Raw genomic sequence first — 23,336 nt, forward strand, 5'->3', positions numbered from 1 at the left:
ACTTTATATCCCTATCTTGTATTTTACTAGACCCTGTTTAAATACCGGACCCTACCTCCGAGCTTCATGCCCACCCTTTAACACCTGCGGATTTGAAAACCTACCTAAAAGTATTCCTGCGGTTAAGGACAAAACCTCCCAACTTCACACCTCGCCACGCTAAAACCCTTCCACAACCGGAGCCGGGGCTGGAAGCAGCCGAGGGGAGCAGGGTCCGGCGCCGCGGCTCAGCCCCTTCGCAGCAGCGGGGCCGGGGGGGCTGTGGCCTTCCTGACCCACGGCGAGCCCCGGGGCAGCGGCCCCGGTAAAGCGAGAGACCCGGAGGATGAGGACGCGCCGGTGGGGAAACCCTCAGGGGAGCCGGGGGGAGCCGCAGCCCTTCCCGCTACCGCCCCAGCCCCGCTCCCAGCCCCCCCTGACGGGCCCGCGCCGCCTCGCCGCCGTTTGGGGCGGAAAACGCCGAACCCAGGGATGAAGGTGACCCGAGCCGCTCCCCGCGGGAGGGCTACGGGGCCCCGCAGGCCCCGGCCGAGCCGCCACAGCCGCCGGCCCCGCGGCGCGGCCTGGGCCCTCGCCCCGCAGCAGGTACAAAGGGTAACGGCGGCGGGGCCGGGCCGCCCCGCTCCCGCCTCACCCCCCTCACGCCGCGGGGCCGCCGCCCGGGCCCCGCCACCTGCGCCAAGCGCCCGCCTAGGCCGCGTCCCGCCGCCCCGGCCCCTACTCACTCTCCCCGCGGCTCCGGCCGCACCAGGCCGCCAGCACCACGGCCACGGCCAGCGCCGCCACCGCCGCCGCTCTCGGTCCCATGCCCGCGTCCGCTGGAGCCGCCGCGGCTCGGCGCGGCCCGGCGGGGGCGAATCAGAGGCGGCGGGGCGGGCGCGGGGGCCGGGCCCGGCTTCGCATCGTCAGGATGAGAGACGCGGAGAAAAGGAGCCGCGGCCCCCTTTATAGCGCCCAGCCCCGCGGTGGCGGCCCCGGCTCCGGCGGCCCCTTCCAGCGCAGGCCGGGCTGGCGGCTGCCTCCCTGGCCAGTAAACAAGGGGCTGCCCCCGTCAGCTGGGAGCGGGGCGGCGGCAAGAGGCGGCGCGGAGCCGCGCAAGGGGACGGGACGGGCCGGGCCGGCGAAGGGGCGGCGGCCAGAGGCGGCATCCACCTGCCGGGGCCGGGCCCGGGGGCGGCCGCAGGCTCGGCTCGGCGAGCGGCGGGGGTGGTTGGCCCTAGGACCCGCCGAAGGTAATGACGGTGGAGGAGAGAGGTGCCCGCCCCGCCAAAAAAAGGTTTATTTTGGCCTCGGGAGCTTTGAGCGGGTAAAGCGGAGGCAGGGAGGAGCGGCCACTCGCGGGGGTGGGGAGGGGGCAGCGCGCCGGCCCTCGGGGCCTGGAGTCCACGGAGAGCGGGGGAGGCTTCCTCCCGAACCGGGACCGTGGCACTCCTCCTCCTCCCAGTTGGAGAGGTTGAATTGGCCCAGAGACTCGCTGAACGGAGCTTGGGGAAGAGAGTCCTGCCTACGGAACGGTATCAAAGAGCCCAGTCCTTGATGTACCCCATTTTCGGTATCAAAGCGCCCAGTCCAAACAGCCGTTCCAAATTTCAAGTTGTCTTTTGCCCATGGGATTAGGCCTTTGGTGCCTTTTTCTCCTTTTCAAATCATCTCCGCCTTGTAGTCGTGCTAAGCCCTGACAGCACATTTCCTAGCAACTTACCATAATTTTATCTGACACTTACTGTCACCCATTTCTGCAAGATACTGAGTAATAAACTGCTGGAATAAAGCTTTTTTTAATTCAAGAATACTTGGTAAATAGACATTCTTCTTTCATAGTTTCAGCTTACAACAGATCTTGCTTTTGTCTTACATTTCTTGCTCAATGGGCCACTAGGCAGGGCAGTGGTTACCCACAGGTCACCGAGCACTGGCTCCTTTTTCTAGACCCTGACTTGCATTAAGAGAGTTTGCACTATTTTAAATACTTTGTGTTACTTTTCCATTTAAAGAATTGCTGCAGTTGTCACAGGGATATTACGTAGTTGTGAACGGGGCGAGGAGGACTGGTCAATGAAATCATATCTATTTTGGTATGGTTCCCTCTTTGAGGTTTCCCAGTTGGATGGGGTAAAGTTAATGGCCCAATTCAACTGAAGCACCTGAGTGTAAACAGTATCAGCTGTGATGGTACCTGTGTGACAATAACTACAGCTTAGCATTTGCAAACTATTTACATGCTTAGATGAAAGGCTCTGCTTAAGGGGGGATGCTTCCTCTGTCATTAGAGCATGAGAAGATCTGGGTCTGCACAGCAGCTGGTGATTGAGTCTGCTGGTGCATCAGAAGTGCCATCACAGGAACAAATTTCCCCCAGGTTTCTGTTCTTGCCGCCCTTTTCTCAAATGTACAGAAGAGACTCAGAACCTAACTCATTTCAGAATACTTCAGGAAGTGAGGGCAGTTAAAGAATGGAGATAAACAACAAAACTATGTGTTCTCTGCTTGCAGATTAACCTGCTTTATGACTATGGACTTTGCATAAAATAGAGCCAAACATCATCCAAAGAGCTGGGGCTATGTGGAATTTATAATGTGACTGTAATAGCAACCCACTTTTGCTTACTCACTTATGTTCTCATTGCCTTTCATGTAATAATGATATCAGCTTACAGACTGGCACAGGAGGATTAAAGGCTACAGATTTATTATCTTTCCCTAAAATACTATTTTTAGTCTCTAATTACTGATTAAGAACATCAGGGTGCAATCTTTCCAGCATCTTTCCCCTATACTCACTTCTACATATTCATCATGCTACAGTACACTAGGTTTGCAATCAGATAAACCAACAGTAGCAATGTGGGCACTAAGAAACTAAGCCAGCACCTGCTTACTCTTATTTTCTTCCCCCCTAATAGCTGCACTGCAGGTTCTTCTCTAATTTCTGATTCAAGAAACTACTAAAACCACTGCTTTGATACATTAAATATGACTCCTTTCTTCAACAACATTCACATTTCTTTCTTGCCTGCACAAATGTTTCATGGTTTAGTTAAAATAATTGATAACTAAGCAGTGATAAGTGTCTGCTATGAATTCTGACACAAACTACTGGGGTTCATGTCTGAGTCCTCCTAAGAAAATAAAACCAGAGAGACTTAAACTAATGGTATCTACCTATTTGATCCCACAAAGAAATTTTTTTGTTTGTTTTGGTCCATTCCTGACTTAAATAAATCTCATAAGTATCAATTTCCAGGGAAGGCAAGGAAAATAGGTATGGAACTTTAAGATAATATTCTGGTTTCTAACCTTTAACATTTTTTCTCTTTGATACAGAAAGTTATAGATAGTTACATACCCAAACAGCGTATACTTGCTAAAGGATATTTTCCATATGACAAAATTTATAAAAATGTACAAAAAGTATCAGCCAGGTTACTATTTGTGTCTAGAGAACCCTCAAGTGCATTTGGAAGGCAGGGAGCTTTTCCTTTTGAAACTATTTAGAAAGTTAGTGTGACAAAGTTTTTATTGCACTTTCAGAGCTGAAACTCAAATGGTGGTCCCCCACTGCATTTCCTTCATGAAAACACACCTCATTTTTTGTCATCTTTGGCATTTCAGCTGAGGTAATACACAGTAAAAGTGCTATATACTATACAGTATGAAAGCAGGACATCACAAGATAATGCAGTAAATTTACAGGCCCCATAAAAGCCCTGTTCCTTTTGAAATCCCAAAAAAGAGCTGTCACATGGATTAATCTTTGCTTTACAGTCACTTCACAGCTGCCAAGAATCACAGGCCAGACTAAAAGGGTACAAAAAGGCCAGAGAACCAGCAATTTAAAGCTGATATCCAGAGTCTCCTTATAAAAGTTGCACAACGGCTGTAGAGTTGGTGCCCTCCAAACAACAGCATTCACTGTTTAAAACAAACTAAATGCAGGCCCTTATGCTGCGCACATTAAGGTAAATAATACAGAAACATAAAGGTTAAAATAGTCTAGGGCTATGGGCATGTTGTTATCATGCCTAAAACTGTTTCAGATTATGTTCCTTTGGCATGGTACATCTGTTGTGGCTTTCAGTCCTGAAGGACTTTGACATATATTGTTACCAAAAGATAAAAATTTAGGGGCCCAAACCTTGCACTAGGTTTATTGCATTCTGGGCGCACTGGTCTGCTGTAGCCCACAAGGAGTGTGTGGGGGGGGAGAAAAACAAACGAACAAAGTCTGTCTAGAGCTGTGTCCCAAGCTTCCTTTTCTTTGAGACTGGAAACATGGAACCACACTGCTCTGCCGTACAAAGGCCTCCACATGAAACCAACCCAAGTGTTCCGGCTTTCTCATGGGATCCCAGCTCCTCCACAGCGATGCTGCTAGGAATCGAAGCCCTCGGAAGCCCATCCCTGTCAGCAACATCCCCAGAGGAGGAACCACCTTTGCACGAATGAGTACGGAAGATGACTTTATAAACCAGCCTGACATTACTCCCTACGTTCTGAAAGGGTCGAAACTGCCAGCGTTATCATAATTTTCATTTAACTTTTCCCTGATCACGTTAACAAAGCTAAGACAGACTGAGCTGTTCAGGCACCACAAACCCAGTTCTTCAAAAGGGGCCTACTGCCGTACGCGCTAAAAGCATCCATGTGTGCACTCTACCCATGGGGCACAGTCACACCCTTGTATTGACACAACTGTGTGTGGAGAGAGAACACAGCCTGGCTTCCCAAGCAACGAGACGCTGTGCTTGAGGAAAGCTTTGTGTCTTGAAAATGAAATACATCTTTTACTCATGAAATATATACGCTGGAACCAAACACGTGTGGGTGGGTGGGTTTGGGGTTGTTTTTTAACCATACAAGAGTAAAATTCCACGCTAATCAGTCCAGGAATATTGAAGGAACACAAAGCTTTGTGCCCAAAAGGAGCTTTGGAGCAGCTGGCTCAACAAGAAGGTACATCAGTACTAATACGAAGAACAAACCAGCTGAAACCCAGCTCAGAGAGCCAAAGCCACACAGCAAGCCAGACAGCCGAGCTGAGAGTCAGAATTCTTTTTCTGCTTCTCCCACCATTCAGTACGGCTTTTTCTTAACAATAGGTTGCAACTGCCTGGGAGAATAGTTACCCCGGTGCTCAGGTTGCTCTATTTTTATTGATTTGCCAAACACGCTTTCCTGCTCACAAGTTTCTCACCATGCAGTACGCACATTATTCAGCCTCCTGTCCTTTGAAGATGCACAAGAGTTGCTGTTGAAGCCAACAATAGCAAAGTCTCCGCATCATCGGCAGGATGTTGCTGTAAAGGTTACAGAATGGACTTCTCAGTGACTAAACCCTAAAGCTGAGCATTCAGGAGAGCTGACCTTGGAAAATTTATCTCACGCTGTTTGGAGTCACACAGAACCATTTGCCAGATCTCTTAATATAAAATATTTCACGTCATGGATTGACAAAGTTCTTTTCTTACCCTTCCTTCCGTTCACACCAAATCCGATAAGTGACTGCTCTTTTCTCGATAGGACAAAGCTCAGAGGATGAAGATCCGGTCACTTTACGTGCTAAGGACAGAAATCCCAGTTTTTTACTGTTGAAACAGGAAACACTGTCAGATCCTTCTGGAGAATTCCATTGTTCCATTAGCAAATGCAACCTTTGCCCAAGGTGAAAATGGCAGAGGGCATCTCTCTGCCACATGTGGTTCAAAGAAACTGGAGATGAAGGATGCAAAGGAAATCCCAGCTCTCCATGGCTTACTGCAGTGCTGCCACGTTTTATCTTTTTTTTTTTTTTTTGGTCTAGTTTCTGGTTTCATACAGTTTGATTTTTGGATGTCACAGAGACATGCAATATTGGACTCACTTTCCACTCCATGTCAGAACATTTTGTTCCAATTCAGCATCAAGCTTTTCTACTCAAAAGAACCTAGATTCTTTTCCTCGATTGCGACAAGATCCACACAACAGCCAACGTTCCCAATCTGGGTCTAGCAAGTGGGGCCCAGCTGTGACACAGCCTGATCTATATCTGGCCTTCAGTCCCCTCCAGCCTCCTCATGCACCGATTTTTTCCTACAGCTTCTCACAGTACACCTAAGCCAACCCCACGTCTAGTTTGCACAACCTGCTCCGCTGCTGCCAGGCATGCTGTTCCCTATCAGCAGCCACGTGCGAGCGAGCGGCCGCAGCAGCGTCACTAACACATAGCATGGGCATGCCGTGCTCCAGGCAACCGACTGGCTACACCAGTTCTGATCGACAGCTCGCCACCCCTGCCCCCACCTCCTCTGTCTCTTTTTTATTACTGTTATTATTTCTGTACACTAAACGCACAGTTTTGCTGATCCAGAGACAAATTTGGAAGGACGGCCCTCTGGGCAGCAGGGGGATCAGCAAACTGTAACTGTAAGCTCCATGCTGCTTTAGCTCACGTTTTACATTTTGGAGAGACAGAACTTCTCGTTCCCGTTTTGATAACCAGTTTGTTCTGTAGCTAAGAGACACGCCCTTTCTTTGTAAATGCTACAAATCAGGCATATCTGATCCATTATTCACGAACTGCTGCTGCTTCCCACTTCCATCTCCTATTAGGAGGTAGCGCTCGTGCCAGAAATGTCACGGCAGTGTCATGTGACAGGTGGTATTGATTTAGCTAAGTCGGGTTTTAATGTCACTCTCGTTCAGTGGGAACACACGGTGAGTGCACACCAAGCCTCAGCAATGTGGCAGATCAGGACAAGAGCTACCAGCCAGCCCTGCCCTGGGCTGCAGGACTCTAGAATGGCATCAGCACTCTACTGTAGACCAAGAAATTGGATTATTTTCTGCTCCTGTCTGCTACATTATCATGGTTAAAATTTTGCTCATGCTTGTAACTATTAATCATAAGGCGTCGATTCTGAGGTTTCATGTCAGGTTTACAGCAAAGACAATGAGAATGGTGGTGACTTGCCCGGTATCACACGGTTCAATCAGGAGCAGAATCCTGGTCTGTCCACTCCCCCCTTTTGGCAGAATAGCTGCCAGTTTTGGGAAGCTGCTCACAGCCTATGAAGTCTGATACACAGAGGCTTTGCAAAGTAAAGCCTGGGGAAGATATGCCCAAAACAAGCTGAGATTACTCGGCCATTGCGTACCACGTTCTGTTCCTGCCATTCATGCGTCCGTACTGAGAGCCCATCTACTGTAAACAATCCTTCCAAAACATCAAATCTAGCTGTGATTGAGGACACCACTTAAACATGAAGTATTATAATGCAAGGAGTACTCTGTCACCAAGGATGTCTGCCAGAAAAGCTTAGACTGATCCATAGTTACCACTGCTGCCAGGCTTGGAAACGGTACATTCACCAGCCTGACATGACCCAAGTCTCCCAAAAGATTTTTTTTTTTTTAAACTTGCTGTCTGAAAGTAGGTAGTCTGCCAAAAAGCCAACCAAGGCCCAGCCCTATGCCTGATAAACATCTCTGCATCTGGATTTCCCAAGCTTTTGGGAAAGTTAAGCAATTCTCACTTCACAATGTTTGCAACTCTCACAGAAAACTATTTCTATATATAACATTATTCTGTAGAGAAAAGCGCATCAGTGCCCCATGCTATGAAATGGAGCTGAGGGCTAACATAGCAGATTGTACCACCACCACCACCCATACATTAGTCAAAAATAAAAACTCACTCCATCTATGAAATGTCACAAAGCCTTGAGTGATTGTTTATTCTAAATACTACTGACGCCAATCTTCAAAGTGTTTTTGAATGACTGTAATTACTAAATGAACTCAAGAAAAGCAAAGACTGCAACTGCCAATTGACAAACCAGCCATTGTGTGCAGGGAGATTGCTGGCCACTGAGGCAATTAATCAGTTTGGTTTGCCAGGGCAGGAGGTAACATTCTTCCACCGGGTCAGAGGTAGCCAGCAGCTCAGTGCAGCGCCGGAGGCACTATGCTCAGCGCTCAGGAGAGAGATCACAAAAGGTGTTAGTAGTTACAGGATTCAATCTCAGTTCTGGCAGTTCATCATTCAAAATAACAAGCACCCATGAAATGTCAATGGTCAAAAGTTAAACAGCATGTGTTTCTGAACTGATTTCCTTTTGTAAAGGAATTGCTGTTGACTTGGAGGGGTGGACATTTTCTTGGGGGCAAGCTATCAACTAGTAGTTCCCTTTGAGGTCTTTCCAACTGAACTGATAATTTGTAAGTGCCAAAAAGTTATAGCCAACACATGTCTGACAGCAAAATTCAGCTTTAAACTTGTCTGCAGTGATGCGCCAAGTCTTTTGCAAGATGGAAAAAAAAAAAAAATTGTTATATACGATGAAGCATTAATGTTTTATCATTCCAGTATCTCACACACAAAAAACATTCCAGCACTACATTCAACCTCTGCTCTGAGAGCTCAGCACAAATGCCTGCAGGGAAAGTAGTAAACAATTAGAATTAAAAAATAATTTGGTGACACAGCATTCACTAGTGAAGCGCAGTAAAACATCAAACATTACAGTTGAAGAAAAACATCTGGGAAAAGTTGAAATGTCCATAAATGAATTGCTACAACTATAAATTTCTGTGAAGTTCAAGGTAAGTAACAAGTTTGCACGAACAGAATGAGCGCTACCACATAGATGAAAAGAAAAAGCTGTACTTCATAGTATAATCACTTATTTGATAATCTGTAAGTGAATGGCATACTAAATTGCAAACATCCTGTTAAATGAACAAAAATACTTTATGTAAGAAATGTTAACTGCCTTCATTAACACAGCTATTTTAAAGAACAAAGAACAATTCTGAAACGGAGCCTGATACTTTGGGATGCGTTCAAAGAAGTGGTCAGATTTTCGTAAGAACTCAATTGTTGTGACAAACAGCTCTTCCCCCCACCTTCCTCTCATGCTGGGCTCCAGTGATCACCCACCAGACAGGCCTGAAACACCCCATCTAGTGTTTCAAAACAGGAATAGAAATGGCAAAAGAACATGGGAGTCATCTGCTGCTCCTCACTTCATCAATGTGAAACTACACACCTGAACACCAACCCTTTCCAAAGACTCCAAAAACAACAGCACAGATGCGGAATGGTCTGCTTCTAGCTTATCATGAGCACTTAAAAATGGCTCTTACACTGTCACAACAAACCTTGCTTTACTGAAGGCTCTATTTTTTTCCTAGCAGTAGCAGTGCTTTAAAAATATTCATCCCAGTTCATTTCATCTCTGCTTTATTGTAGTGACCTTTTAAGAATACAAGTTTGACACAAACATTCTTGATCAGAATAACTTTTCTCAAAAGGTATAGGCTGATTTTTTTTTATTGTATTATTTCTGTCTTGAAGACACCGGCTCCCTTTGCCCTCATCTTACAGTGAAAAAGTGTTTGTACAGGTGAGGTCTATACCGTACAGAGGGCACTGTGTGTACAGTTCCGTGCTGCCAGGGTCACAGTGTTTTCTTGATGCAACAGCATCAACATAACAGACAATGAGTGAGAACATTTGTGCATACAAAAAGGGAAGCAAACATTGCAACAGCAAGCAACTGCAGCCCTTCTATAGTAAGTCTAAACTGAAGAAGACTGCGAAGTCCACAGTCCCAAATACCTATCTGGGAAAAAGCTGAGCCCGAGAATAGTTTTACCTGTTGATACTCTGAATTTGAGCCAGGCAACTCAATGGCAGCATTCTCTTCCTACACCCTACACCTGTGTATGAACATAGCTTTGTAATTAAATATCCTGTTGGCAGCAAGGTCCTGGTTCAGTACAGTAAAGCTGTAAAGACAGGAAAAATTCTAAGACTTCAACTGTTACTTATATTTGTATTGAATAAACACCTTTTAGGAGTCATAGCATTTGCCACAGAGGACTTGTATCTATCCACTAAAGAACTTGTTAGCAGCTCCGTAAATTGCTATTTTTATCCCAGTTCTCCCCTCAACAGGCAACAATGTTCACTAGGTAAAAAAAGTAACCAAGTATGCCAGTCTAGAAAGCCTACGTGAAACCCTTCACTGAATCCAGTGACTGCACAAGAAAGAGATGCAAAGGTAAAGTCTTGGAGCCGCCTCTTTAAGGACATGATAGGTGGCAAAGAAATGGATTGCTGACAGTTATTATACCAGCTGAGCTTTCCAACTGCACTTCAGGCAGTTTTAAATAAAATTTAAAAAAAATCATTTTAATTTGGGGAAAATCCTGATAAAGAGAATCATGCTGATGAATATAAAACACACTACAATTAACATTATCCATAACAGCCAGTTGACTGATTTCTTTGCATGCTGTTCAAGGCGGTCAGATTCATCCTTGAGCTTCTCAAAGTTCTGGTCTGCCATCCTGAGAGAATGCGATAGTGTCTGGGGAGCAAAGAGAACAAACAGTTTCAAACTCAGATGTGAAGGTTCTGACCGCTATTTCTTCCAACACAGAAAAGGTTCAATTGCACTACAGAAGCAGACAGGTATTGCCTCCAAGTCTCCCCACTCTAATCTCACCTGGAACCAAGTAATAGGTATAGTATTTAACATGAGTACTTTAACCTTCTGGGTTGCAAAACTGAGGTTAACACTTTAACATGCGCTACCTGGTTATCTTGTTTTATCACATTCTGCGCAGCCAGAGTGTTGTTTTTGAGACTGCGAGCCAAACTCAGCATTTCTTCAGCTAACTTCTCCTGCATATCCTGATGGTGCTGTAACACAGCATCCAGCTCGACGGCTGACTGCTTCTCATCAGGTGCAAAGCCTCTGCAAGAGCATAAGGGAAAAAAAGTTGGGATTTATACTTCCTTGTGGGTTCATCTCCCAAGGTTTCCCTATACTCTGCAACTCTGACACGACAAGAACAGTTAAGTTAGCCGAAGCAATTATATTTCAGTTTCTTCCAGCAGGCACTTCACTCAAATGGAAGCACATCTGTGATTTAAAGGTCATTAAGAAAGCAGCTCCCAAAACACTAAGCATCAGAATTAAGTTTTTACTTACTTCCGCTTCCTTATGTTCAACTCTTCAGAATCTGGAAAAAGCGTTAAATTTGTGTTTTAGTATTTTGTAACTCCCATGCAATCATAGGCTGAAGAAACAAGTTTTCCATAAGGGGTTTTCAGATGTCCAAATCCTACTTGGCCCTCTAACCCAAGGACTATGGATTTCAAATGCCTACCTGCCTTCCATAGGGAAAAGACAACACATAACAGCAAATGTACGGTTGAGAGGAAAAAACCCAGATGAATCATATCCCTGAAGGCATGGTTTAAGCCCATGTATCTTGGTGTTCTCTTTCAGGACATGTTAGATTGGCCTAGCTCCAACCACTGTAACAGTAGCTATGGAAACCACAAATTAATTCCTACCAGTTCCCTACATGAATAACATGACTGTATATTTAAGAGGAATTGAACAACGCCTACTCTAAGCACCTAAAATCACATTATTTGCTCAGAGCAGAGGAGAACAGGAGCAACAATAAAGTTAAATTGTCCTTGCTAATTCTATAATTAGAATGTCTGTTTCCGTACAAATTCTAGAAAAATAGGTTCCTGCAAGTCCCTGCTACCATACCGATAACAACACTTAAGCTTTCATCTGTCAGTGTTTTTGGTTTTGTTTGTTTTTAAAATCTGTTATCTTGAAAAGAAGTGAGCCACTAAATTAAAAGTATACTTTGGCCAATCTCAAATACCTGACCTTCCTCCTTCTCTCCCTGTAAGACTCAGGTTAACTAAAGTTAGAGAAAACAGATTAAACTTACCATCGATAGCCAAAGGGTCCTGGGAGGAGGAAAGAGAAACAAAACAGAAGATTACAAAGGGCCAGCAATAAAAGACAGTCCTCCAGGCCTATCATAGTGCTTGTGTCCAGTATTTAGACTATCCAAACTAGAAAAAGGTGACTTGCCATCCAGCCTGGGACACACATGAGGCACGGCCACCAAAGGCAGCTGAATGCAACAAGACAATCTATAAAGTAGCAGTAAAGAAGCAGCAGCACCAAAACATACTGTACCAAGCAGCTCACTCCTCATCTTGCCTGTGCAACGAGCCTTTGTCTGCAGATGAACTGTTTTAGTAGCTGGGGTTCTCTCTTTGGTTGTTGTAGGGGTACGTCCAGGAGCCAAGAACTGATTTGCCAGAGCCTTTTCAGTTGATGAAGACTGTGAGTGGGAAGAAGCAATGAAAAGTCATGAATACCACATCTATCAGAGTGAGGCCACCTGGGTGTGTGACCAACAAGGAGGCAGGGAGCACTTCCACAGCTGCTTCCCACAGAACAGCGAAGTCAGTCTGAACAGCAGCACTAACCATACCTGTGCTAATTGTGGTACAGCTTATTGGTGTTTCATAGCTCTCCAAATACACATGGCTTAAAGGACAGTACCTGCCCCTGTATCTCACAGCAAAGAAGTGAGAAGGATGCAAGCAAGATGTACCTCGCTTTTGAAAAGGAGGAAAGCTTTAGGTTTCCTACAATACCCGCCCCTTAACAAAATATAAACATCCAATATAGGTATTTACAAGGACTTCCTGGTAAGATTTTAACAAGTGTTATTTTGAGACACAAGATAATGGCAAACTTAGGAACCAGGAAATAAGGTGAATACAGGCAAAAAACACTTGTCTTTTCAAGCTGAACCAGTAGATCTTACCAATTTTTCAGCTTCTAAAAGTCCCTTTAAGAAGTCCACTTTGCGAGAGTATTCATTCAGCAGTTCTGGGGCTGGCTTACTATTGGAATCAAAAAATAGTAATATGAAAACCATGAATCATCAGTATTTTCTGTTGTTCAAATAATATAAAAAAGACAACACAAGGTTTTTCAAATAAGTATCTTGTAAGAGAAATAGCCTCCGGCCAGGAAGATACTTGCAACCCCCTGCAAATCACCTTTTCCAAGGCACTGCCCAGGGCCAAGACTGACGCACTGGGAGATGTGGCCAAGAACGGCCAAGAACGTAATAGGTGCACAGCTCCTCGCACCTGTTGTAGCTGCTTTGGGGCACAGTTTCTCCCTCACTGACAGGTCTTTCTACAGGGAAGCGTACGTGCTACTGTGGTGTTTGTGGGCTACGTCTGTCTTACAGGCAAAAGACTAACGAAATCACAGATGACACCCGCCTGCCTCAGGATTTCTAAGGGACTCACCTGGATTGCTTCTTGAGCTCTCGGAGCATATCTTCAAGAGCGGCTACATACTAGGGCGAGAAAAAGAGCTTTTAAACGACAGCATTAAGAAGAAATATTCTGTCTGGCTGAGATTCATGCACGGCTGAGAGCGAGGTTGGAGTTTTAACACTCCACAACAGTCACTGCCTCAGTTTATTTCGAGGAACCGAATCGCGCTGCTGCGGGGACAGAGGGACAGAAGGCTCCCGCGCTTTTCCCGCCCAGTCTCCCCCCCCCAAGGAGCGTCGTCCCCAGAAGGCCGGGCCGCGCCTCACCTTCTCCAGCCGCCACTCCTCGGGGTCCCGCCGCTCCGCCGCCAGCGCCTCGCACCGGCTCAGAAGCCGCATCAGGTTCAGCTCCAGCCGCGTCGCCGCCATGGCGGACAGTCGCCAGCGGAAGCTGCCTCAGGGCCGCTTCCGGGCGCCATCTTGGGGCGGGGCGTAGGGAGGGGCGAGAGGCGCTGGGCGGGCTGGAGGGGCTGCGGTGTAGCGCTGTGGGCGCCGTTTGTTTTATTTAAAAAAAAAAAACAAACCCAAAAAAACCCCACACCAAACAAAAAAACCCACCACCCCAAAACCAAACCAAGAAACTCCACACATGTCCACAGAGGTGGCTGCTGCTCAGGGCTACTGTGGCAGTGCTGTGGTGGCGTCGCCACCCCCTCAGTTGCTGCCTGCAGGGCGGGACTGAGCTGTGCTCTTCCCTCACTTCAACCTGGAGCAGGACCAAGAGACCAGGTGTTACAGTACAGTTTCGTTCAAAACGTTTTATGTATAACTGCATCTTGCCCCAGGGCTTTCACTGCACAGATGTGAAGCCTGGGGAGGATGAGGCAGCTCTGCATAGGATCCAGCAGCGTGGCTTGGTGCTGGGTTGTACCTTTGCTCCAAGAGCACCAAAAATGCTGTGAGTAGTGCTGCCACTGTGCAGAGAGCTTTCCCAATGCTATACGAAGTACTGATGAAGATGTGATTCCGATTAAAGGCTTCCACTAGAAGAAACTGTTCATTAGACAAGACAGACGTTGATAAACTAACACATGTATTTTTAAAAAGTGCAATGTATTAATAAACATTTTTATATATTTTGGTCTCAGTTAAGGCTATTACAACATTAACAGTTCTGTAAACCACACAGAAAGTTGTCATAAAAACATAAAAAAATTAAGGCAATGCACATTGACCCAAACTCACTGTTGGTCCCATTAGAGACCATTGTAAGGCAAACAGAAAAAGGCACGGCAGCAGAATCAGGGGACTTATTTTTATCCTGTACACTCAACCCATGTATTCTACTCAACATAAGCTTTATGTTCTACTTTCTTTGCATGGTTTTAATTTAAAAAGTGAACAATATTTGTTTTAAACAACCTTGCTTAACCCTTACAGTACTGTACATTTCCAGGCTGCATTCCCAGCAGCCGCTTAAAAACACCATAAAACAAGTTCACAGATGTTAAAGGGTTAAAGCCAAAGCTGCAGTCAACTTCAAAAAAAGTCCAGACAGCTGAAGTATTTCACTTCTCTATACAGGGAATGTGAGAGTAAGGGTCCGAAAACCTCCGTTTTACTTTTGCTGTTGGTTCGTATTCATCTAAGAGTTCCTGAGCATGGGCCGTTGCAGACCCTTGTGCAATGTATACAGAGTGGATTTTATCAGTTCGCCTTGCTGGCTGCTCCCTTCGTCTCACCACTGCTTGAGACTCTTCGTTAGCCGAAATCCCGCCCTGGAATTCTGTACATTTGAAAATCCCAGGAGGAAGTTTTATATTTGCTGTTGGCATCACTGGAGTTCGACGGGGCACTTTAATCTTGGACAGTGTTAAAGATGATCTGTGTCTTGAAGCCAGGGATGCAGAGGAAGAATTTGAAGAGGTTTGCAAAAGAGAAGGCACTTTGCAAATGTCTTTGGCAGGCATACTGGAGCTCTGAGCACGGCAGTGTAATCCAATAATTGCTTTAAAGAAACAAGATACTTAGATACTGAAAGCATGCGTAAAAAGGTAACTTGATACAAGCAACTGTGACCAGATAACATCTGGTCACCTGGCTGTATGCAGTAAAAGATGTAGAATAAAAAAAAACACACACTACCTTAATACTGACCTTCGGTATCCATCCGTCCTGTTCTATCTTCAAGCAGGCTCTCTGTGCTTGCGGAGGTCTCAGAATCTACATTTTCCTCATCAGAGCCTCGCTGATCAAGCTCAGGTAACCGGTAAGTTATATCCTCCCTACACCAAAACAGAGATTGTAGCACTCTAGAAAGACAATGTCTCCAGTATGAACAACTTTATGCAGCTCATATTCAGAGGCAAACCTTCCTGCATGTAGTCACTAAATATTAATTCTCATGGTATTTTCTCTCAGCCAGTCCTTTGTATTTTCCTTTTCACCTTCATGAAAGCTTATAGAACAAAACTAGCTACGTCATTTTGGACAAAGAGTATACTGCTTTACTATCTGTATTACCTCCAACTTCAAAGGGCATGACCTACAGAGATAAAGGGTGACTTACTTTTCTTCTTTTATTGATTGTATGCGATCAATCAGAATCTCCTTTTCCCGGTTATCGGCTTCAGAAGCTTCCTCTTCTTCATGCAGTGAGTCCAGTTCCGAGCTGCCACTGTCATTTCCTTTGACCTGTGAGCTTTTACTCTGCAAGACAAATTTATGTGTAGCACTTCTCAGTCATAAGCAGCTACACGAGTCTTGACTGTCTACTAGTTGCAAGGTGGAAGATAAATGAGTAGGCCAAACGAAAGGCTGATGGAATTGATGAAGAGCTGTTAGTTATCCATACAAATGTTTCAAAAAGTAATAGAAATGTTTTTTTTTTTCACCAGATTTCTGTGGTTTTGTTACCTTTTTTTGAAGCATAGTAATTTGATTTGCCAGCCTTAGCTTAGTTTTAGTAATCATTTATAAGTAATATTACTACATCCAATACAAATTCCGTTCAGAATGTCTATAAAATACCAGTCATGACAGAACAGGTCAGCAGCCCTGCATGCAGTCTGGGGAGAATGTTGCACCGATACATGCAGTCTTGATTGTTCAAGAATATTTAAAACCAAAGTTACAATACATTTAGTATTTTAGTCATGCAATATTACCACAAGAAAGTAAAACATGCACTCTTAACACAGGCAGTGTACGTACCAGCATCCCCTCATAAGGGGAAGAAAACCCAAGTTTTATAGGCCAGAGCTAGAGAGAGATGAAGACCAAATTCACTACATGTGGCTTCTGGTCAGACAGAATTTGGTTTGTCTTAATCAGTACAACAAAAACAAAATAACAAGTCTATTTGCCCTTATAGAATGCAGCACATTTTTGTCCACCATCCATCTCTAGAGTGAAGGAACTCCTTTTCCTGCGCCCTTCATTTATCAAGCAGACTCCAGTGCAGCTGTATATTTAGCTCCTCCCTACAGCTTTGGGCAAGTCCAAATCCCTTTTCTTCTTATCTTGCAACAGATCTTTGACTTACTGGATGGGATGGACAGGATAAATAAGTAGCACATCCTTTCCCAATAAATTAGTGGAATACTTTCTGCTAGATGGTGTGGTTCTGTGGTTTATCTCAACACTTACCGTATTCTGCCGAAGCAATGAGAGTCGTCGAAAAGCAATGCTCTCAGCTGCTTCCAGCTGATTTATTTCATCCATTTTTATCTTGTACTTCCTTATCTGTTCCTTTATGAGCATTTCTACACACCTGCACAAAAGGGGAAGAGTTTATTGAGCAGCCTCATACTATAAGAGCTCTGGGGACAACCACAGTGGGATGAGATGCCTCTCCTGGCTTGGGGATGTTTGCCACACACACACACGGCTGGCATGCAATCAGTGTTCCGACATATGCCTTACATGTGTTAGCACTTCACGGTAAGGGTGTGAACAGTCCAACACAGCAAGCCAAACAGGACAGACTGTTCAAGGTAATGGTCCATGTTCTTCCTGGGGTAACCAGTGCCTCTCACGCTGACTGTACACAACAGTAGTAAGCAAACAGACATTACCATGGCTGCTAACTGCTGCTTCTACCTGTGCTGGCACAGACTGGCAGATACAGAATGAGCCTGCAACTGCCCTTTTCCACCCCTATGGCCCCAGGGGTCAGTAAGGAGTTACAAAAAGCTGTCATTTTTCAAATTCTGTTTTCATTGGCAGAAGATGTGAGGCCAGCCATGCAGGGAGGATGGCAAGGGACATTCAGAGAGCCAGAGCTGCTGGAGGGCGAGGAGAAAAAAGAGGATCAAGGACAGATCCCTCTTTAATTCAAGGAACAATGTAGAAGAAATTATCAGGGGTTTCCAAGTATGCAGGAGACAGTTTCATTCTATATTCTACTGTTTATTGTGGCCTGTACCTCAGCAAAATATGTATGATTAGTGTACAATCCCCTCAAAATACTATCTTCATGTAAAATACAAACCAGGTATTTAAGATTTAAAAGTCATCCTACTTCATGCTTCATAAACTTGAGACAGGTGGAAGGACTCAGAGAAGGGCATGTAAACTGGCTGCACTAGCAGAGCTAGAATCGAGCAACTCAACCCTCAGTTTCTCAGCTTGATATGAATAAGGTTGTAACAAATGCAGGTAGCAGTACTGGCCTTCCATCACATTTCAAAGTACTACTTTGCAGCAGACTACTAAAACTTACATGGTTGTTTTTGAAACATCCTTCATGCTGGTTAAAGGGTCGGAGGTATCAGGGCAACGCAACAGGCATGGAGCAAAAACAATGGCCAAGGCATTGGGTGACATACGGTTGACATCTTCTATTAAAGCCACTCTGAAATTCAATGTTCAGAACAAAAAAAAATTTTTTTTTTTTTAAGCAAACCTTTCTAGAATATAAGCCATCTGATCAAACTTTGCAAGAGTTTGCAAGGAGGCCTCTAGGGTACTAAGTACATACAGTAGTTCAAAAAAATTTTAAAATTATTTCACACCTACTAAGTAGACAAAGCTTCAGGCATCAGAAAAAGGAACAGGAAGCCACCCAAGCTAAGCTAGTTTAGTAGCCTCTCAAAGTATGTCTGGTGATTCAGTGCCTCCTCTTTAAGAATCCCTTTTCCCTATGTTCAGGGGGCCACTTGGAAAATTCTCAAGTTTCTTGGATAAAAACAGCCCTTCTACCAGCACCATTTATCTCCGCTCCCAAGACTAGCATATGTGCAAGCATTTGTAATCCTCATGCAGTCCCTACCAAGTATGCTAACATCGGCAGTTCACCATATACCCATCTGTATAAATCCTGGGGTTCAGATGACTCACCAAATCTTTCACATCTACCTTGTTTTCAAAGCTGTTCTTACTTGATTTGATACAAATACACCAGATGGTAGAAGTAAGCGTGCATCTTTTTTTTTAAGCGTAACTATCAACTTCAATTCTTTAATTTCTGAACCAGCAGCACAACCCCTACACTAACACTCAAAGGGTTTAAGATTTCAGAAAGCTTCCAAGACGGACTCAAGAAGTCACATGGAGTTTCTCTCCAAATGAAGTAATTAAACTCATTACTTGACAAGATGGAAGATGAGTCGCTCCAAGGTATTATGATTTGCTTGTGGAAGCTGTTCAAGGACACTGTAAATGGCACAGAGTTGCTCCTGTTTTTCTGGTAGTTCTGCACAAGGGGAAAAAGCGCAAGATCATAATTGCTGTGCAATGCTAGTAGAAAGCCACCAAGCACCTACTGATATTATCTCAAACTATCTGCAACAGATAGAGATTAAATTCTTAGAAGTCACACTGTCATTTCATTTACCGATCGTTATAACTGGATGTTAAAGCACACCTTGGGGCACTGCAATTTTCCTGCTTTTTCAGACGATGCTGCTGTTAGCAATCATCAAGTGACACATCAAGAACTGCAACAACAGGGTGCCTTACTCCCACTGAAGTTAAATGAATCTAGAAGATTTGAGGTATCTGGCTAGCTAGGTCTGGTCCAGAACATCAAGAGGAAGAAAAAACTGTACAAAGAGAAACCTATTTAATGTGCTTGCCATTTTTAGAAAGGGCAGTTGTATAGTGACATTATGCTACAAAAAAAGGAATCCTAAAGCAAGGTCAATTAACCTAGAGGAGAAATTCCCTGAAAAGTGTTTTATGTAAAATGTCTAAAATCATTGCTGTAAGTGTACTGGAAGGAAGCTGCTTAGGCAACATGAGCATCTTACAGGTTCTTTTCCAAATGACATTGTAAGTTAAAGAAAAACCTCTGCTTCAGACATTTCTACAACCTACCTACAGCTCGGAGAAAATCATTGTACTGCGCAGATGTCATTAGTGGATCTGGTAATTCCCGTAGCCATTGCTTAAGGATCCCCGTAATAGTGTGAATAGGGTAATTCTCCAGTTTCACTGAGTTTGGATCTGCAAAGAAATGTTTGATTTTGAGCAGTTCATTCCTTTGATGTACACAATAGAATCCCAAAGAGGTAAGATTAGAAACACTCGAATCTTCTGTTCACAGAATCAAACTGGCAATTCAGATGGGGGGGGGGGGGGGGAAAGTCTGCCGATAGTCACTTACATATACTGAGCAGCTTTTTCCAGACAACAAAAACAATGCAGCCTGCACGACCACCAATAAGCTGTTTTTAAAACACTAAAAAGTGGCAGATACTTTCAGATAGAAGAGAATTGTAAGGAAAATTGATACGTGAAGAAGTCAAAAGGGTCAAGATTGCCTGACCTGCTTGCAGCAACTGTTTCAGCTCCTTCATACGATTTGCTGATCCTGATTTCCTGTAAATGCCTTCTGTGTAGAGGCCGTGCATCTCCACATACTCTAGCAACTTCTCCATGACAATGGGGACTGAATTTCTCTCACTGGTTAGGGAACTCACACACACTCCAAAATGACGTGGTTCTGCATCCTGTTCATTCTGGAATTGATACAGGTCAAGCACTGTGAATACCTGTTCCTAAGCTAGAAAATTCCATTGTTTCATGCTACAATTAGCTTATGCTTCCAGAAACAAAAGCAGAGTGTTTTATTCTAGCTTGCTACGAGCCTTTGATCATAAGGCAGATTTCCCAAGCTGCAGCAATAAAGAAACTTTATGGTACACACTGAAGGATTTCTTTAACAGTTTATTCAACACAGCACACATACTCTAAATGAAGAGTCTCCAAATTAGTTCAAGTATCACTTTTTAGAAGAATGTTCTGTTTCTGCAGCTGCAGGGTCTGTCTCTAGCTATGTGCAGACAGAGAAGCGAACTGTTCAAGCAATTTTTATTCAATTCCTGAATATGCCCTGTTCATTTGCTGAGAAAAAAAGGCAACATTTTGCACGCAGCACTGATGGTATCACAGTACCACATCCCAGATCTACAGTTCTTACCTTTTTTCCACAGGATGTACAGCTGCTCTGGATTTTCGACATGCATTTCTTGTGACAAGTCAACTTGCAAACTAGAGAGAGAAGCAATTGTTACAAACATGCCAAATCACATGCAAATGCCAAGCATCTTGTCTTATTCACTTACTATAAGCCCGTGTGTACTGTTAACTAAGTCCCATTTGTACCAGCCAAAGTTACAAGCAATCTGCATATATTGTAAACTAAGTGGCAAGAATGAAACGTTTTCACTTACCACTGCAGAGACAGGCCTTTTCCATGGGCCAGATGTAGGACGAGCAGTGTTCACACGACTGCCGTATGCTCACTTGGTAGTTTGTGAATACGTGGCCATTGTGTTCTTCAATCTGGTGGGAGAGAGGAAGAAACCAATGGACTTTTTTTGCCTCTTTTTATTATTATTTTTCAATAAAACTATCTTAGTTTTTCCACTTTTATTTTACAATTACAGCTGATGGCTTTGATCTTGAAACCAAATTTCACCCTATCTTAAGGCAGTTGGGTTTGATGGATCATTTCATAATTGTCTTGTTGCCTTGGTTAAAGTTCATCAGTGCAATACATTAGCTACGGTTTGTTATTAATAGTTGTTCTCCTTTCAACAGTCCCATCATTGAAAAAGTCATTAGGTTCTAGAAGCAGCTATGGACAAGCAAGGATATGCTAGAGTACCACCTATCACTGCATAAGCAAGATGTTTGATTTATGGAAAACAGTTTTATATTGTGTCACATCTTCATGGAAGAGGTGATTTAGCACGCAAAACAAAACAGAACCTCAGTACAAAATCAAGCTCTTTCAAGAATATTTTTCTGTGTTTGTGAGTGCAGCTGAAGACTTAGATTATTGCAAAACGAGAAGTACTTACTGCACGATCTTGTTTTCGTTTCTTCTTCTGGGCTTTGGTTTGCTGCAGTGGAGTACAAAACTGGCATTAGCCTTTGAAATTCAGACATTCCATTCCCTTTTTTTTCCTATTCAGTTTCCCAGACTACTTCACCTCCAGACGTTTGAGACACTATTCTGCAGCTTCAGCTTGGTATGAGCTGTCTGAGCTCATGCTGTCAACTTCCTAAAAATCAACTGAGCTCACTGCCTGATGACAAAGTAATTCCATCTCTAAAACCTTCAGAGAACTAAGTTTTTACCAAAGAAAATGTGTGAACACTTTAAGGTTCTGAAAATATTAAGAGTAAGTGAAATAGTGAACAATTCCAAAAAGGTGTATCAGCATTCAGAGCTTGTTATACACAATTCATATATGGAAGGGGTTTCCCAAATCATTAAGAATGTTACAGAGAAGGTTTCTGAGGTAACACAGGTTCCTTATCCTGGTACAGTAACATCATTTAATCATCCCATAAGCCAGTAACAGAGCAAGTTTTATACCTTGGGCTGCTCAGATTCCTCTTTTTTTGTATATCCTCTGATGAATTCATCCAGAAGGGATTGGAAGAGATTTAAAACCAGCTTGACTTCTTTCTCTTCCCTTTTTTTGGCCAGATTCGTAACTAGAAGCTGGTAATTTTCCACCAGATCTTTGTAGCCAACATGGATTTGCCCATTCTAGAGAAGGAAAAAATACTCAGAAGACAGTCTTTTTGGATACTGATGAGACAGCGGCTTATTTTTATGTGTTTAAGTTCAAAGGTGAGAAAGCACGCTCATGATTAAAGTAAAAGATAACCGCCCATGACAGAACCAAGTTAGCACATTTCTCTGCTACACTGGAGAAGGGCACTTGGCTGAGACAAGGCAGTGTTGGAAGAACATTGGAAAACCTGTTGGCACCTCTCTTTGGTGTTTAAACACAGCAACATTAAGAGGCTGAAGACAGCAAAATCCATCAATTTCTAAAAATAAGCTAAGGCTGAGTGAATGGGAAAAGGGAAACAAAACAGTCTGCTTAAGATTACAGAAGACCTGTAAAATGTTCTTTTTCAAGTCTAATATTCAGCTTTAACAAAGCAATTCTTAGCATAGAATTCAAAGAACTGTAGGTCAAACATTTAAACTGCACACTCAATTCATTTATTTCCTAACAACTTTTAACGTTATTGAGACTTACTACTTACAGGAGCAGAGTACATGGTCTTGATGTTTCCTCTAAACTTCTCTGTGGCTTCAAAAAACAAACATTCAACACCAGACTTCTGGGAGCGTAAATCATTGATCTAGAAGGCAAATACAACTGCATCAAATTTCATTAAAATAAGAACATTCAATCAGTGCTAAGCTTCAGTTGCTGGGCTTAGTCATCTATGACCATTCCAGTTATTTAAAACAACATTCTTAATGCACTGTGACGATGACAGAAAATAAGAGAGTCACAGATGTAGGATCTAGAGAACTCTATTTCCTTACAATTCATTGAACGTAATATAATGTATTCATAGACTTAAAGGAAGCAATAGGAAGCGCCTTAATGCAGACCTAATTCAGTCAAGCTATCAAATCAATTCCTCTTTGCTTTAAATCATAATAGAAACTCGAACCTAGAAAAGTAGTCTTTGAAATTCCACACAAACAGCAAACATAGACCTGAATTTTATGACAGCTGAGTGCCTTTTACCTTGTTTAGGAGGAACTCATCAAGGTGTTTCAGTTCATTGGCATTTGCAATCTCACGGACCATGGAAGCTCGCCAATTCTGAGACACACTTGAGATCTTGCTGATCTTTATCGTACGGTTCTTCTTTGTTTTACTGCTCTCTTTCACATGGCGCTCCCCTGCCTGCAGACGACTTGGCTGTCCAGAAGAAGCTGGGAAATAAATTAATTGGTATTTTAA

At 43.8% G+C, this 23,336-nt stretch overlaps 3 protein-coding genes across 4 annotated transcripts in view; all 3 read right to left on the reverse strand.

Annotated features, from left to right (window-relative positions):
- The window catches only part of LOC104364445 (insulin receptor), a 56,520-nt gene extending 55,444 nt beyond the window's left edge, over window positions 1–1,076 (reverse strand). The window contains exon 1 of the mRNA XM_042794487.1: window positions 726–1,076. Coding sequence (XP_042650421.1) covers window positions 726–807 — 82 coding nt within the window. The 5' untranslated portion in view covers window positions 808–1,076. The remainder of the gene's footprint in view (window positions 1–725) is intronic.
- Window positions 1,077–8,312: 7,236 nt separating this feature from the next.
- Window positions 8,313–13,597, reverse strand: USE1 (unconventional SNARE in the ER 1). The gene is made up of 8 exons (XM_032994726.2): window positions 13,432–13,597; window positions 13,136–13,185; window positions 12,640–12,718; window positions 11,995–12,147; window positions 11,746–11,764; window positions 10,980–11,010; window positions 10,580–10,742; window positions 8,313–10,352 (listed from the first exon to the last, which is right to left on the reverse strand). The coding sequence occupies exons 1-8, from the start codon at window positions 13,531–13,533 to the stop codon at window positions 10,170–10,172; spliced, it is 780 nt and encodes a 259-aa protein (XP_032850617.1). The 5' UTR covers window positions 13,534–13,597; the 3' UTR covers window positions 8,313–10,169.
- Window positions 13,598–14,127: 530 nt separating this feature from the next.
- The window catches only part of MYO9B (myosin IXB), a 44,597-nt gene continuing 35,388 nt past the window's right edge, over window positions 14,128–23,336 (reverse strand). The window contains exons 28-42 of one of the 2 annotated variants that reach the window (XM_032994643.2): window positions 23,118–23,308; window positions 22,621–22,719; window positions 21,935–22,111; window positions 21,414–21,455; window positions 20,781–20,892; window positions 20,528–20,598; window positions 19,874–20,066; window positions 19,423–19,551; window positions 18,694–18,799; window positions 17,828–17,959; window positions 16,753–16,876; window positions 16,318–16,365; window positions 15,674–15,813; window positions 15,262–15,389; window positions 14,128–15,112 (exon numbers count right to left, since the gene is read on the reverse strand). In XM_032994643.2, the coding sequence (XP_032850534.1) occupies window positions 14,673–15,112; window positions 15,262–15,389; window positions 15,674–15,813; window positions 16,318–16,365; window positions 16,753–16,876; window positions 17,828–17,959; window positions 18,694–18,799; window positions 19,423–19,551; window positions 19,874–20,066; window positions 20,528–20,598; window positions 20,781–20,892; window positions 21,414–21,455; window positions 21,935–22,111; window positions 22,621–22,719; window positions 23,118–23,308 (2,132 nt within the window). In that variant the 3' untranslated portion in view covers window positions 14,128–14,672. Of the gene's footprint in view, window positions 15,113–15,249; window positions 15,390–15,673; window positions 15,814–16,317; window positions 16,366–16,752; window positions 16,877–17,827; window positions 17,960–18,693; window positions 18,800–19,422; window positions 19,552–19,873; window positions 20,067–20,527; window positions 20,599–20,780; window positions 20,893–21,413; window positions 21,456–21,934; window positions 22,112–22,620; window positions 22,720–23,117; window positions 23,309–23,336 lie in introns of both variants that reach the window. The other variant, XM_032994651.2, reaches the window with a different exon arrangement.

This window comes from Tyto alba, unplaced genomic scaffold (genome assembly GCF_018691265.1).
Source record: "Tyto alba isolate M040663 unplaced genomic scaffold, T.alba_DEE_v4.0 Super-Scaffold_20000042, whole genome shotgun sequence".
Lineage (NCBI taxonomy): Eukaryota > Metazoa > Chordata > Aves > Strigiformes > Tytonidae > Tyto > Tyto alba.